Here is an 18,094-nt window from a genome sequence, read left to right on the forward strand (position 1 = left end):
TATTCCAACTACAAAAATCATTTTACATTGATTTCATTCAAACGAATATCTGTATAAGATATTAAGACATTCACTGCATATAAACTGCGGCTAGGCAGTCTAGAGGTCTTGATAGTAACCAACCATTCAGCTAGCTCTTGAATGTAGACCTATTCAGTTTTAAAGGCATAATTTATCATTTGCAGATGAAACAAAAACCCATCATTAGTCCTTCAAAATAGTTATAAAATGTGAGTTAGGGATAGAAGCAACCAATGTAAAAAACTGAATCAGTATAATCGATGTTAAGTATGGTTAAATATACAAAATGTGAACAAGAGTTATAATAAAAATGTTTCCAGACTAAACCATCTACAGTTTTGGTTTATTGAGAAAACAGTTATATCTCCTTATATTTTAGGCTTCATTGCGTAAATTTTATATGGTAGGATGTTTTGTGATACAACTGATCTAGGCATAATTACATTATTATGCATCAAATGTAATATCTTGAACATTTTTCTAAATCAATAATCCCAAAGGTAAACAAGACCTTTAAAACACTGTGTCTTATATGTTGGGGCTTCCAAAATATTATAGAATAATGATTTAATGGGTTATAGGCATTGATTCGGGGGCATTGCATATGTGGGGCATAGAGTAACTACCTGAAGCCCCCGTTATGGCTGAAATAGCACTCGGTTCAAATTTGCACCCTATTTGTCGCTATAGCAGCACCCTGGGGTGCACAATTTCACCTTTTATTATGGAAGTAGACAATCAAATATCTTAATATTTATATTCGTACCTACAAAGATGCAGACATATCCATCAGAGTGTAAGTTTGATCTTACGAGTAAAACCTTGGTACTCGTGGTCCAAATTTTCAATTCACAATGTATTAATGTTTATAGTGCACGTTTGCACCCTTGATTAGCACAAAATTGAGGGTGCAAATGCGCACCTCTGTAGGTTCAAACTTCAGCGTATTGCACCTCTAAGGGTGCAAATTGCTTATTGGGGTGCAAAGTTGCACCCTATAGGGTGGTTGTATAGGGACAATTTTGGGGTTCAAATTTGAACCTGTATTTCTTAGTGTGCACTGACAGCACTCAAACCGAACATGTCTATACACTGATTATATCTCTCCATAGAGGAGTTGTCACTTGCTTGAAGCAGCACGAGGCAACAGCGTGATATTTGTTTTGACTGAAAATAAATGAAGTGTGAACATTTAACTCGTTAGGGGGGAAGGTACGCATAGCTCGAATTCCTCGCACATCTTTAGTTGTGTTTGATTATTTCTTTTTTTCGACGACCACGCATACTGATTGCCTTCGTACCTTCAAGGCAAAATCTGACAGCGATCACTTTCACGCCTGGCCTTCAAATTCATTCAAAACCATTCTGTATTATCGCTGCGGAAACGCAGCATTTAATTCATAATTTAACTTTGATATATGCCATTTAATTTCTAGTTTTGGTAAGTTAGAGGTCATATATAGGCCTACCCCTTTGACAAACGGCTCGAAATTTGGCATGACTGAAGAATAATGTCTGTCAACACCATGTGTGAAATCTTATGGTAATACACCTCAGAGTTTTTGGTGTTTTTTAATTAAAAAAAAAGAAAAACTAACCCTTGTCACTTGAGAATATGCACCCCTTCTGTACCGAGAATCAAGGCTGGAATTTTTCGGGGTCCCTATAAATTCACTCTACAATTTACCAGCTTATGAAAGGAATCCAATTATCAGGGTTACAAAGGGGACACACAAACTTTAGGAAAAGTATCTTTCAGAGTTTTTTGTACGTTTTCCATAGATTTGAGTTTCATGGATACAGCCCTCTCTCCCCTCCCCTCCCCTCTCCCCCTCCCCTCTCCCCCTCCCCTCTCCCCCTCCCCCTCTTTTACTCTCACTTATTTGCTTATCTGATTTTCATCGACATAACGTCTTAACTGAAACATATGTTGTTTGCTTTCTTTATCTCACCTCTAAGGAATGCGAATGGAATCTCTAATGTGAATTTATTTTGACTTCTGTTTAGCCGCTGATGGACATATCACACAGGCGCCTTGGAATGCCTTCAGGTCGGAGGTCAGGGGGATGAAGGTCACGATCATACCTAGTCTATGTCAACGTCAATGTCATACTACACTTGGTTATGTTTGTCTCTCTTCCTCTCTCTCTCTCTCTCTCTCTCTCTGTCTATCTAGAAATGTATATATATATATATATATATATATATATATATATATATATATATATATATAATAAATACATGTCAACATGTTCTTTGTCTCTACTCATCAATAAAGAAATGATTATAACAACGTGTGTGTGTGTGTGTGTGTGTGTGTTAGTCTCTCCCTGCATATGTTTCTGTCTATCTACATGTATAGTTGTTAGAATTAATCAAGCTATACATCTACCAATATGTCCGTCAATCTATCCATATAAACAGTATATCAATTATATCATCCATCTATCTGTCTGCATGTCTCTCTCTCTCTCTCCTCTCCTCTCCTCTCTTATTTGACTTGGTTTCCATGACGACTGGAAATCAGGAAAACCAGGGCTCACTCTCGATTCTGGATTCTTTTTATAAACATACATATCATGATAATGTCATTGTCGTTTAAGCTCTACAAACACTTTATGTGTTAAGCTGTGTGACGGCGCCTTCATCTGCCACCTATGATAAACAAACAAAAAACAAACAAACAAAAAACAAACAAACAGACAAACAAACAAACAAACATATGCACACTCATGCTTTGTCTGACAAAATTCTCTACAAAAAAACGAAGAAGCCCAGAATCTCAGCTCACACAGTCGCAGCGGTGAGCCAGCCCTGGGCTATCATTACGGTAAGCGTGATCCTGCCCTAACACAGCAGTATAATTAAATGGGATAATATCTCCACGTTGGTTTGGATCCGGGAGTCAGGCTGAACAAGAAATGGCCCGCTCTTTGTAAGGAATGATTCCGTTTGAAAGATTATCCCTCAGGCGGCGATTAAACGGAGGAGTGGACTGGAGTTTTTATAGATATCTTGAAGATAAAAAAAAGTTATGACACTGCACTTGGATATAGATTGATTCACTTGTACATCTTCTGGCTATAGTTTTACTACAGAAACCTAGGACATAATCACGTACATTCAATATTTTAATGCCCAATGCCATGACATATTTGACTTGTTGATATTGTGTTTTTGTTATTGTAAATATATTGGCTATTGCCTAATACAAGTTTAAAAAAATAGGTAGTTGGGCGGATATATTTGTCAATTCTGAAACAAAAACAAACAAACAAACAAAAAGATCCCTGTGTCTAATCAATGAAGTACCTCCTTGATCTCACAAAAATAAACTCGAAATTACAGCTATACCACATACAGTTTAAAAGTCACCATGGTATGTATGTTACTCAGTCAGGAACGCCTGGGATGACTGTAAAGAAAAAAAAAAGAGTTCAGTTACTTTTGTTTGGATTCGTGTTATACTTTCCACTCTTTGAATGGTTGAGCAGTTACCAGATGCTCTGTGAACAAAATATTATATCCATTATTGAATGACCAATTTGGTCTAAAGACTAATCAAAAATCCATGCATAAACCAAGGTTTTTGCCCCTATAGTTTTGATTGCGGCGAGCCTATTCATATCACGGAAGAGTAGAGGTATGAACTTGCGATTCCGCAGGCGACATTAGTAGGAATAGCCACGTGTGACCCACGTGTTAATGGTTTGATTCGTCATGATTTCCCATGAGCAAGAATTCAGAGGATAAGTTTGCATAAATTAGTTTCCAAAACATCTTGATGGTTTCTTCGTCTCTTAATTCTCCATCTTCTCTACTTCTCCTTTTACTATATCATCTTCCTCCATCCCCCACCCTCCTTCCTTTACATCTTCCACACCTCCTTTGTCCTCCTCTTAATTCTTCCCTCTCTTTGTTCTCTTCCTCTTCCCAGATCTCAGTCTCCTCCTTCTCTTCTTCCCATCCATCTTCTTATACTCTTTGCTTTTATCCCACTCTTTTTCTTCTCCTCCTCCTCCTCCTCTTCTTCCTTCATCTTTTCCCATCACCTTCATCCTCTTCCCCAATCTTTCTCATCCTCCATCTCCCCTCTCTTTTCATCCTCCCCTTTCTCTAACTCGTTACTCTTTTCTACTGTTTCTTTCTCATCTTCCACATTCTTCCTCATCCTCTTCTTCCTCTCCTTCTTCCTCAATTAATCTCATCCTTGTTCTCTTTTCCCTCTCCCCAGTTTTCCTCCTTCTCCGTTTCCCACTCATCTATCCTCCTCTTCCTGTCATCTCCTCCATCTTGACTCCCAGTCTCTTCATTCTTTAATCCATCCCTCATCTCTCTGGTCCTTCATATAGTTCCTTCTTTGCCACGCTCGTTCCTTCAGGGATGTGGCACCTCCCTGCTCGTTCTTAGCCCAAAGCTTTGTCTGTGTGTGGGGACTGCACTGTCACAAAAGGGAACCAGGGAGGTCGAAGAGTTTCCTACCAATATGATCAGACATGGTGCCCAGAGGAGTCTGCGAACTTTTGAGAGAGGGCCAGATGAAACAAACAAAGGATGGTAAAAATTATAGACTCTGGGAGTGGAAGGGGCGTTTTGATATTTCATGCCAAATATGTTATGCTCTTACGGTCAATCTCGCTTGCCAGAACACAGAACACTGATCTACATTGAGGCAAGAAGTACGAGGTTACACCCAGGGTTAAGTAGGATCACTCCAGATAGTATTAAACAAAATCTACGCATCAGGGTTCGCCAGCCTCCTTTAAAAAAAAAAAACAGCAACTACTACAGCAACAGACAATGACAAAGCAGACAAGGAGAGCAGTATCACAATCGCTCCATTTCAAAGTCGTGGTAAGGCGACTACTAACAAGTCAACTAGACCACAGCTTCCTCGAAAGTGAGGTCGAGGAATGCCTAAAATGACCCATCGCATTCTTTCACCCACCTGCCGTCTCACGCGAAGGGTTAAAAGTAGATCGGAGGTGACGATCGGCGCCCGAGAGCGCGGTGGAGTGAACTAGAGCATCTCCTTTTTTAAATCAAATGGTGAACATTCAGAAATGTGAGAGATTTCCCTCTAATCAAGGCGAAGGCATTTTGGGAAAGACATGAATCAGAAGAACAGAAGAGAAGGGAATTGCTAGTCGAGCGTTCGGCAAAATATTGTCACTGGCAGGGACCAACATGACTATCATTAGTTTTTTCTTTTCGAGAAGTAAATCATGAAGGGCCTACTCTGAATATATGGTATTGCGACCGTCGATCGAAAGTACATCGTATGGAGCTAATAGCTTTATGATCGTATGGTATCTTCAACGACCTTTAAAGGTACTATTTACCATTGGGAGCAGTGATTTCAAAAATGTTCAAAATATCACATTTGATGCATATGTGTATGTCAGTTGTATCACAAAACATCCTGCCGTGTAAAAACTTCGCCATAGAGCCTAAGATAAAAGGAGATATCACTATATTTCTCGATAAACCGTAACTGTAGACGGTTTAGTCTAGAAACATTTTTTATTATAACTATTGTTCGCATTTTGCATATTTAACAGTACTTAACATTAATTATACAGATTCGAATTTTTTTCATTGATTGTTTCTATCCCTAACTCAAATTGTAAAAGTATTTTGAAGGATTAAATCTGGGTTTTTTGTTTCATCTGTAAATGGTAAATCATGCATGCACAGCAAAGGTCGCGCGTACTCGTAAATTCCCTCCCCGCGGGCCGGTGGTCGTCTGGAACCCCAGGCGCGAGCGATAGGATGAAGGGGGAGTTTCCCTGTGGACGACGTTTAGTTTTGAACTTTGTGAATTTTTCTTAAGTCCTTAAACACAGAAAAGAGCAACTGCTAATGTTTCAGATAGACTGAAACCTGACGAGACAGATTAAAAGATTTCTCTCACTTGCATTCCACGCGGGTATTTGCTCGCATCCAGAATAATAATCTTCATCCTTCGTGGCAGGAAGCCATGAATCGGGTCACGTCTTGAACCAATTTTCCTGGTCGACGTCCCCTTGGACTCTGCTCTCAATTTTACCAATTTTGTATCCGTCATTTTCCTGATCATGGCGTCTTAATGAGATCAGTCCGTCTGGTGTCGCATCGAAGTGTTTATGCGGTCAGGGAGTTGTTCCAAATGTCATGATTGACGATAGTTTTCGACAAACTACGTCTCTTTTTATCGGCAGTGTGGCGTTGGAACGCGAACGAAGATAACTTTGGCCATCATCTAGTTTAGGTATCAGACGTTGTTGGTCTGCATCCTGCGAGAAAAATGCACCGTCTGGCAAAAGTATATGACTTCTAAGTGAAACTATTGATTCCTAACTACTTCATTGATTGGATGAATGAATACTAAGCGCCTGCATTGCTCTCCTGTTTCTATGGTAACCTTATAATTTTGGTTATATTCCTTTCTCACTGAAATAGAATTTACTGTGTTTGGATAACCTAATAAGAAAAAAAGTGGTATAGGATATAGAATAAACGCTGTGTCACTGAAGACAAATACTTAATTATTTCAAAGGTAGAAATATTCTTGTCAAAACCCTCAATATTTTCATCAGATTTTATTTGAAAACTGCAGCGGGTATCAGCGTAGCACAGACACATCTTGCTGGAATCAGAAGCGTCCTTCGAACCTCTCCGTTATAATGGTCTGACTATTGAGAATAGAAATCCACATGAAACATGACACTATGAATTCCTGATGATTCACATGCGGATATTTGCCAATTACATGCATATTACATTAAATCATTTTGTTTCCTTTCATCTGTCACATAGTGGTTTTTTTTTTCTAAAAATGTATGAAAATCATAATCTTGTGTGATGGCTTTTGTTGATTCTTTTCTTTTGAAGCTTTTAGAGATAACTTTAAGGAAGATTTGTGTGAAGGTTTTACCGTCAAAGCTATGCCATTTCGATCCGAACTTTAAACTATTCACAAAGCCTATTCTTGACGTGAAATTAAACAGTGAACTGTAATCTTCGCATGAAGTCATTGTTTAGCTATAATGATTTAGCAATGATAGCCTCACGGGTGAAGGTTTTGATTCTACAAGTAAAAGACAACAACGGTAAAAGTTCATGTAAATGCTCAATTTCAACTTGCAATTTGAGTCGTACTTCATCTAAGCTATCGATGTACTTATGGTTTGCAATATGTTCCCTGCTTATAAGCGATAATGAAAACTTGCTTTCCTACCCTTTTTCTCCTTTGTTTATTGTAGAACAGCGTTGTAGCAAAACGTGGATACTATATCTCTCGCCGATTTTCGATAGAACATGAAACCTACCCATACTAATTAATGTTTGAGACAACCTGTTGCGCAAGGTTAGGGTAACTCGGCAAATAGGGGTCGCTGATTCAAACGACTGTCAGCGCAACAGTCATAGCGTACTAGGTGAGAGAACGCCTATCGTCATGCATTGGAAACACGGAGTGGTTTTCTTTATTCTGAAGATTCGTTAATTCGAAATGAAGTAAGATTCGTGATTTCGGAGTTTGTTTTTCAGAAGATGAAATGTGGTTCGTTATTCCGAATGCCTTTATCCGACAATTAAACAAGGTTCGATTTTCCGAAAGTTAATCCGGGAAACGAAAAGAAGGTGCATACATACATGTACTAATGAACCTTTGGAATTACGAACCTTATTTCATTACGGAGGTTAACGAGCCCTTCGGAATGACAAACCTTCGGAATGACAAACCTTCGGAATAACGAACTGTAACAGGGACACGGATGTTTCCTAATTACGGGGTCGCACACTGTATTGTTTCAAGAGAATGACCCCTCACCCACTGCGTGTTCGAGCTAACTTTAATTTAACACACAAATGGTTGAAGATTCGTTGAAAACAGAGACTGGAAAGTGAGAGATTCCAAATTTCATGTTTTCACTACACAGACTGACATAATCGATTTCATTCACAAAATACACATTAATGTTGATGAGTCAATGATGCTATTGCTAGTTCCTGTAAAGTTGCCAGTATCATTCTTATGTCTGGCCGAGAACATGATATCAATAGTATGTTTGTACAAACCAATTGAAGAGTCGTGAGGTAGTGTAATCACCCCCTCTGATTTGCATACACTTCGTGACAAAAATCACTATTTTGTGAAAACTTAAGAATGTCAAAGTTTTCCCCCATTTTACGTCTGATTTTGCTTCCATTTCTTCCGTTCGTTTTGTTGTTGTCGTCGAGGATGTCTGATATCACGCTTGGATAAAAGAAAGATTTGAGTGAATTGGCGTTTCACTATATATATTCAACTTAAACTTTAAACTCCGTTTCTTTAAGAGGTTGTGCCTTTATCGATGGTTGTGACAGTCGCATCATTCGTGTAAAGAAGGATCAGCTATCCCTCTGAATTATTTCATCCGTGAAATGTTTAGCAGGCCTGCTTTGAGAAAAAAAGAGCCATCTCCATGTATCATGTGTGTGTGCGTGCGTGTGTGTGTGTGTGTCTGTCTGTCTGTCTGTCCGTCTGTCTTTCTGTGCGTGTTTTGTACACTTAAATAACAGTATGCCGTTTGTTTCCAGACGGTTTTCTGTCGCCGTTAGACCTATGTTCAACATAGTTTGCCTGCAAACTATGTTCGACATGGGATCAGACGCAATTTCGTGCTCGGTGAAGCGAGCATGACTTGGACGCTGATCGCGGATGTATCATCCGCCGCCACCACCATCATCCCCCCCCCCCTCCCCAATATCTTGGAACACCAACCCTTGCAACATCACTTAGGGTACGTCTCCTCGAATAAAAGATGTAATTGGTGATATAACATTATGTTAACAATGATTGAGAAATCATTCAACAATGATAAACCATCGTCCACCTGTTTGACGCTTCTTCTTCTTTTATGCAGAACTTCTGTGATGATTAGATATTTCCAATCTATAACATCACATCGTGTAGACCAACATTAACACGTCGCTGTGTTAAAGTACTCACATCCGTGAATATATTCCGCTGCAGACCAAGTGTGCAAAGTCATTAATTCACTTGATCTGTTCTTACACTTTTTTTTATTACTTATAATCAAGTTTACATGTATATTGAGGGGTATCATGTCGAGGAAATCTTTGGTTTCAAAAACAACAACAACATGTCAAAAACAACAACAAAGCAAACCATGTTGTTGTTGTTTTAAGGAAAAGGGCTACAAAAGGTTACAGATTACAAAGTCGTGATTACGTATAGTCCAATTTGTAGACCTAAATTACAAATTAGTGAAAACGGGATCTTGGGAAATTCTTCACGTCTTTAAAAGAGACTAACCCTTCGGTCATACGCTTCACTCGTACCATGGTAAACACCTGTGCGACATCCGCAAAAGCCACGCTAACTCTCTGGTTAGTGATACAGTTGTGTTGGTATGCAGGTGAGACAGACAGACAGACCGCTAGACGGCGCAAGATTTCGTCGCCATGGCAACAGAGACACCGTCGTACCTGTTGCTTGCCTGTAAATGATGACTGCGCAAAAACACGTTGAATGATGGCAGCGACTAAACATGCATATGATAACAAGGAAATCTTTGGGGACAGTGGGAAAAAAGGAAAATTGAAAGCATGACAGTGCTCTCTTCTTCTTTTATTTTAGATTCACAAGTCAAGGTCCGCTTTTTGGTGGCAGTCTTTTGTAATTGCCTGTATTTTTGCGAAATCATAATGCATAGCACTTCTGCTATTCATTGTTACTTTCACGTGAACGAACTCATCGTTAGCGAAAAGGACTATATTTCCAAGGTGGTATCGTATAACCCAAAAATTAAACTTTCACGCTGGATATCGGAGACTGATTAGGGCAAATAATAGAGAAGAAAATCAAATCACACTGACGTATAGGAGCCTCACGATTGGAACCAGACACGACATGCGTGTTATCATGTGGCCCAATAACTGAAGGTTTTCAAATCTTATTATATCTCTCTCTCTGCTTTACTCAACATAGCTCCAGGCATAGAAATTTTACTCCGACAGACTCGCATGATACAATTTTCGTGTCACCGGATCGAAACAACATGAGAGTCATTGGCACAGGGTAAGGGTGGGACGGGGTGCATGGGTGGGGTGGGGGTAGGAAGATGAACTATGTTTTCATGATGATCGAGATCAGCTCAAACCTGACACTCCCGCTGCCGTTTCTTTGCTGATTGAGCGAAAAAATGGGAAAATGATGGGAATTGGGGGAGGGGGGGGGGGTCATCAACTTGCGGAATATACCATATGGAAGATTATGAGCTCATTTTTAGAGGACGCCAGTGATTCGGCGCGGTCACTGTTAGTCATCACGTAGCGATGTAGATATCACATGCTGAAATCCGTCTTTGAAGCCAGGTAGCATAGCTACATCCGAGAAACCGTGTAAAAAGATAAATCTGTAAATATTCACGCTCAGATACGATTCAGCAAAACCGTGGTTTTACTTGCGCGGACTATTGTCATTGCGCTGAAACTATTTGTTAAAGTATACGAGAATAGTAAGTTTCCACGTTTTGGGACAAAATCTTAAAATCACTCCACTTGTACATCTTATATTTTATCGAAGGGTTTAGAGCTGGGAAGTCTCTTATTATCTCCAGATATTTACTGCCAAAGTAAAACTATCGATCAGTCTGAATTTCTGTTGAAATCCATAATTCTTAAAACAAGTCTAAAGTAATTAGTGATATACAATGTATTCTAAATGGTCCATCACTTCTTGGTTCTTCAACGTCACTTTCTCACGAGAAACGAAGCTTACAATGGTTACCATTGCTTTTTGTATCTGTATTCTTTATTGGCTGATTTTATGCCGGTTGATCCAAAGCACACTCACTTTAATAGAAAAAGAAATTAAGTTCAGCCCTGCTATAATAGCGCTCTGTCAATTATGCAGTGAATTGGATATGTCCGGCATAGTCACTATACAGTTAGAATCGAAAAAGTGAGGAATGCCGATGTCACTATACAACTAGTTAACTGTGATTGATGTGGGTGAATTCCTCTACGATTCGACCCCACTTGGAGTCTCGCCATTTTTGCCTTTAGACAAAATATTACAGCGTAAACGCACGATTTCAAAGTGGCTTGGAAAGAAACTTGCCCACCAAAGAAAGGAATTTTAGCAGAACATTTACCCCGAATGAAGGGAAGATATGCAGTCTATGAATTCCTTGTGTATTCTACATAAATAAAGTAATGAATAAATAAAGCGTTAAATAAATAGATAGATAAATAAACAAATAAATAAATAATAAATAAATGAGTAAAATTAATTAAAAAGAATAAAAATGGAACATGGGTTTATCAGGTCAGTGCAGAATAGCTAATAAGCAAACATACAAATAAACAATAAAGTTCTTTCAAACACATGATGTCACTCCAACTGATATAAAAGGTCTCAAGTATATTTAAATCATCTGAAGGGGTATGTCTCCACGGGATTGAACAGAAGGTCGCAACTAAAAATTAATAATTTATTTGGCATGCTGGGTGGGACATAAGTGAACGACGAGGCAACGAACGTTGTGACAAACTTGACAAATTTTTTCACCATGCAAGAAGCGGGTCACAATCATGACTGACTATCTGTTTGTGTGTGTGTGTGTGTCTGTCAGTCTGTCTTTCTCTTTCTCTCCCCTCCCTCCCTCCTTCCTTTTTTCCTCTCCTTCTCTACCTATCTATCTGTCTGTCTATCTATCTGTCTATCTATCTATCTATCTGTCTATCTATCTATCTATCTATCTGTCTATATATCTATCTATCTGTCTGTCTATCTTTCTATCTATCTTTCTATCTATCTATCTATCTATCTATCCCGGCATCCATGTCTGTCTGTCTTTCTATCTTTCTGTCTATCTTTCTATCTATCTATCTATCTATCTACCTATCTATCTACTATCTGTCTATCTATAATAATTATCTAGGCCTACCTGTCTTTCGACCTATTTAGTTACCTGTCTCTCTTTGTGATAAAACGTAAGAAGTAAGAAAAAGACATAGGAAGATTGAGAAGAAAGACGATTAACAAATATCAAATCTTTAGGCGCCAGATGCATGACCCCCCCCCCCCTTCTCCACCTTTCCAGCCATAGCAGGCAGTCCACATCAGCCAGCATTACAAATGGAAAGCGACAAAATCGTTTTTATCAGCATCACTAACAAATAGATTGTACACTGTAGGCCTAGTTATGATGATTGACATCATGATCATTATTTTGATCATCGTCATTATCATTACTATCATTATCATTCACAACTGAGGCAGAAGTTACAACAGTCAAATTATTATTGCTGTCAATTGAATTGAATTGAATTGAATTGAATTGAATTGAATTGAATTGAATTGAATTGAAGTGAATTGAAATGAATTGAACCGAAGCGAATTGAAGCGAATTGAATTGAACTGAATTAAATGCTAAGACACTTCTCCAGCTCTAACTAATCATAAGGATGTGTCATCCCGTTAAATCTCGATTTATTGGTCTTTCTTGAGCGAAGATGAACCTCTTTCAAAACAAACTCCTCCCTCCCCTCCCCGTTATGATTCTTGTACACTGAACACAGAGTTAATTACATTTTCATTCCTCGTCGTTGACAGGTTGGGTGGGATGCACTAGAACTTGATTCATGCCTCTCTTGACAGCGACAATTTCAATTTCAGACGAACTGTGACATAAAATTCCGAAGTTTACAAAGGGGGCAACGTTACCCTCACGGGCCCATTATAGCATCAAGGTTTATTATAATTGTCTGCCGTTCACTGACCCGCGCAAGATTACATTGCATGGCAATATAACTGTACTACCAAACAATAACTCTCAAAATTCTGGTGCTTGAAAGAGAATAATGATATCGAAGTGAAAACCGTGGTAGATTTATGTTACGTATCAGACCCTTGATTGTGACGTTCTGCGGTATTTGCGAAAGGTATTTAGGTGAAGGCCTGAACGAAATGTGATATCGTTTCCATATTGAGAGAGAAAAAAACCCATTATAGATCCTTTTTATTTTTCCTGTTTCAATCTTCGCAAAGTGTGAAAGAAAACGTTGCAATTATTCAGTTCATACAATCGTGGCTACACATTCGTTGCGCTGTGTGTGTGTGTGTGTGTGTGTGTGTGGGTGTGTGTGTTTGTGTGTGTGTGTGTGTTTTAGGTTTGCTGAAATAGACGGGGTTTTTTTAGCGGTAATTTCAAAGCGAACGAATCCATACAAAATTCCACTGATCTATATTTGAATGAAAGATATTACTCACATACCCTTATATTATATCTTATTCATATATCTACCCATGAACATAATAGGGCTGCCTATATCTCTCAATCTATCTATCAATATACTCGCAAGGCAACAATCGTCTTTACTTGCATATTGTTTGAGTCTTTTATGGCTTTTTCTTTTTCATGAATACCCCAATTATAAACGCTCTTTTTATGTGTGTCTTGATTATCTCCCCTCTTTCTTTCCCCTTTCTCCTTCTCAATCTCTCCCCCTCCCTCCCTCCCCCACCTTCCTCTCTCCTTCTCCGTCCAATCTCCCCATCTATCTCTCTTGTCGATGCATTCACCACGCACGTATGCATATCCTCAGACCTTTTTTTTAATCATTTTGCTATCCCGAACGATTCCTCCGATTGCGCCTTTCTGCATGAGATGGGTTAGCAAAGAAAGGAAAATAACCAGTCTCATCACGGAGTAGTTTCCCCATGTTCTCAACTTGCCTGTCTGAGGAGCCAGTCACGTTCGGCTGGAAAAGAGTGTTAATGGAGGAGGAAGGAATTAAACTTCCATCCACGATCATACCAGAGGATAGATCCTAAAACAAGCACCCTGCCTTAAAATAGATCCAGGACCACGCACGTACGGTTCAGTGATGCCCGTTGACACTGTAGTACTAGTACCCTGGACGACTTTACCTCGATCCAGACGGCGTGAGATTTTTTAATACCCTACAGGAGACATTTCTCCGCCCCACACAGAGGAGCTCTTCTTTTTTAAAGTGTCTTATATTCCGGGCCTCTGTATGATGGCACTCTGTAACATTAGGATTAAGCTTATCTCTGCTGATTTCGATCACAGCACTTATAATCCTTGAACGTGTTGATATCAAGTCTATCAAAATTAGAGTTTCAAACTGGACTTTGGAGACTAGAACGTTTCTTTTGAAACCATGCAAGTGTAGTTCTAAGTGTGACCATGATGATGAGTGTAGTATTCTACTACTAGTAGTATTCAGAGTTGAAATATAAGATGTATTTTGAAGTCAAACATAACCACGCTCTTCTGTGGACACTGGTGGGTCTTTGAACGATTGACTAGTAGAGTAACATTTACTGAGTGAGATCAATGGGAAACACACACCTTTGTGACTAGCAATAATAGTCAGCAAACGATATCAACCAGGCACACTTACCGTACGCTTGAATGAATGAACTCCATATCAAATATCTGCACGGCTAGAAAACTCACTTCATGATTATATCAGTCAAAGCCTGGCACCGAGACTACTATAGTTCATCTTGACCGACATTCCCTATTGACAGTCGTTATCTGAGGACATTGCAATGAAGCGTCTTGTCAGACTTTTCCTTTATGGACAAACTGTTAAAAGCTACGGAAATCCTTGCATCTGACTGGCTGAGAGCATATTTGTACGACAAATTTGACAGAACTTTTCATGAAATGTCCCTCTTGTTACAAATGAACAGACACCTCCTTACACGTATTCACTGAACCATGTGGCTATCAAACAATTTCAAAAGTAGACTGTAGATCTGTCGTCTTTGGGACATGATACAGTATATGGTATAAGTTTGAAATTGATAGGCAGAGGACTTTCTGAGCTAACCTCTACACAACTTTTGAGGAGAAAGAATAATAATAATAATAATAATAATAATAATAATAATAAGAAGAAGAAGAAGAAGAAAGAATCCGTACACAAACAGAAGGTGATCCGAGAGGATACTCGGATCACCTAAATATTCGTCTTCACCAATCACTGCATGTAGAAAAGATCATTCAATCGATACTGCACTGTTAAAGTGGGCGTGGTTCTTATGAAAACAATATCAGACCAATCTTGGAATGCGCGTTCGCCAGATGCTTCTGAATCGACTTTAGTCTGTGGATGAGCTACTTGTGGTGCATGTTCGTTTAGCTATACATACCATCAATGACGTAGAGAGATGACCGTGACGAAGTTGACGACGATGGTTAAAGAAGTAGTATACTAGTATTGGTTGGGATGAGGATTTAGCTTTTAAATTTTTGTGAGATACTAAGAATCTATGCACGAAATGCAATGTTAAAGAGCATACAATTCTAACAGGAAATCAACATTTATTTGATGAAAATCAGTTTTGAAATGGCTGAGATATCCACAAACAGAGTGAAAGAAATCGATCTTAACAAAAAGGTGGGTCTAACTTTTTATTAGGATGATTTTTTACGATTGTCTTAGGCCTATTTGTTTTGATATTTCAGCCATTTCAAAACCAATTTTCATCCAATAAACTTTGAATTCCTAATAATATTGTATGCTCTTTCATATTATTTTGTAAGACATTTTTTCATTATCCCTCTCTCTCTCTCTCTCTCTCTCTCTCTCACACAAAGTTGGAAAAATGAAGACCCATCTCGACTAAAACTATAGGCCTACCATCCCTTTAAGATGGCAATAACAGGTGAACTGGTAGTTTAGTGAGATATCGATGGAGAGTGAGAGAGAGGGTAGAGAAAAGTGATCATAACCGAGGGTTTTTTCAAAGGCCTCAGAATGTTGTTAACATCGTCGACAAGACAAAACATTTTGTCTACATGGTACAAAAATTAATAACATTATCTTATTAAAGAAAACTGCCTTTTCGCTTGTAGCAAACTCAATAAAAGATGAATGTCATTCCTAAAAAAAAGAATCGTACATGTAATTGTCATAAGCAAAAATAAAAACGATAAGAAGGGGGAGGACACCTCCATGTTTCGTTAGTGTGTGTAAAAATGAGCACGAGGTCGAAGGTGAGGGTGAAAAGGAGGATGACAGTCGACCGTCGACCGTCAGCTGTCACGTCTTGCGCCTGGCACGTCGGGGCGCGCGATGTGCGACTGATGCGATAAATGATTGATGCGTGTTAAAATCATGATAAGCATTCCCAAGATGCCGCGCGTAACTTCCGGACGCGAATTAAAGGCGATCGAATCTCTTCGCCGCCTTGTTGTAGAGAAGAAACAAGCGATCAAAAGACAGGATACCACTCTAACCGTGACAACCACTCGTTGTATTTATTCACTGCGTGCCCCATCTAGGCATTTAAATTCCGTTGGAAGATCAGTCTCTCCTCTCCCCTACTTTGTTAAGCAGATGCCTTCGGGAGCTGAACTTAATTGAGTGGGACATTTTCAATCACATTTCCTTCCCAACTTTATCTCGTAGAAGTGAAGAGACGGGTGTCATACAAGGACAAATCTAAATTCAGAACATACGTCGATAGCAAAGAAGAAATAGCATAAATCTTTGTTTCTTTATAAAGTCGATGGTTGGCTTCTAAAGTGAAACATAACAGGGAGGTGACCTCCCCGAACATATTATCATTCAATATCGATGGGTTGTATACGACAATCTTAAATCCTCGCTGCGGATCTCTCCAAGCTTTCGAGACGAATTCCACAGGTCAATGACCTCTGGTTAAAACATGACATACTTCACCACATTTTAAACAATAATCTGACATTTTTTTTTTCAAACTGTCATCTCTCTAGATCCACTCTAGATATTACATTCTTTCTTTTTTTCATTTTTTATGAGACTTTTCACTGACCATCAGGTTACAGAGATAGACAAAAATTACCTTGCTCGTTAATCTGTAAGAAGCTGTGCATGAAATCAGGGAAGTGTGAGAGACCCCCTCGGATGAAATGGCGCATAGCAAGTGTTTGGACATACCTGTAGAAATCCGTTGGTGTTTGAAGAAAGCGTCGAGTGTCAGTACGTAGGTACCCTCCGGAACATCCTCCCGAATCGAAGCAGAGTACGTCCGCCTGTAGAATCGGATCTTCCCGGAACTCCTCGACGCGTCATCGCGCATCATCGTCATCGCCTCGTTGGCCGAGGCTTCCGACGACGACTCATCGTCTCCGGACCTGACAGAATTCGGCCGCCCCTGCGACCTACCCCTTTGCCTCGCCTCGCCACCCCTCGTACTCTCCCCTCTTGCCGCCAAGGTCCCGGGTACATCCATAAGCAAAATCCCGATCAGAGCCAGAAGAGCACATAGTAAAAGTAATCGTTGGTTTCTCGCGAACGTCATACCTGCATGAATATTATTCGCAATATCTTCAACAGACCGACAGAGAGATATTATCCCGTGAAAATTGTTATAGTTCCCGTGTGAGGAAAACTGTCGGTTCAGCACCACTGATATCTGATTTCTGGAAGGTCGGTGTCACGAAAGTTAAATGTATCACCGCAGTTGGCGCACGAGAGAGGTGGAGTTCTGTAGAAAGACGAATGCAGCATGAACCAATGGGGAGCACCGTACGCAGCAATCGCTGTATATTCATTACCTGTCCAACTCGAAAAGGGCATTTGAAGTCAAGTCATCAACCTGCGCGTACCAGGACAAGTTTGTCTAGTGCCCCCAACGTCAGCTAGCATCACATTAAAAACAACAACATGTACAACAAATAACAGACCAGGATATTACCAAAACAAAAACTGATGTCCTTTTGCAAAGTGTTGTTATGTTATCGAGAAGTGGTTCAAGTATAAACATGATGAATTATACCAACACCGTTTGATGAAAGAGAATGAAAGAGATGAAAGTTTGATGAAAAAGATGAAAGTAATTCCTATTTATAAGAAAGGGGAGAAGGATGATGCCAGTAATTATAGACCCATATCTTTATTATCTTCCATTTCTAAGATTCTTGAAAAAATAGTGTACATCCGGACAGTACGTTTTCTTAAAACCTGCGACATATTTTCAAACTTTCAATTTGCATTCAGGGAAAATCACAGCACAACACACGCGTTACTCGCCCTTATCGACAAAGTCACACACGCACTC

The 18,094-nt window shown here is 39.4% G+C and overlaps 1 protein-coding gene across 1 annotated transcript in view; it reads right to left on the bottom strand.

Annotated features, from left to right (window-relative positions):
* LOC139712689 (cadherin EGF LAG seven-pass G-type receptor 2-like) overlaps nucleotides 1–17,266 on the bottom strand; it is a 50,908-nt gene extending 33,642 nt beyond the window's left edge. The window contains exon 1 of the mRNA XM_071624494.1: nucleotides 16,972–17,266. Within this exon, the coding sequence (XP_071480595.1) occupies nucleotides 16,972–17,266 (295 nt within the window). The remainder of the gene's footprint in view (nucleotides 1–16,971) is intronic.
* Nucleotides 17,267–18,094: the final 828 nt, after the last annotated feature.

The sequence above is a fragment of the Diadema antillarum genome, unplaced genomic scaffold, assembly GCF_040938485.1.
Source record: "Diadema antillarum isolate AM-2024a unplaced genomic scaffold, OU_Dant_1.0 scf00000042, whole genome shotgun sequence".
Lineage (NCBI taxonomy): Eukaryota > Metazoa > Echinodermata > Echinoidea > Diadematoida > Diadematidae > Diadema > Diadema antillarum.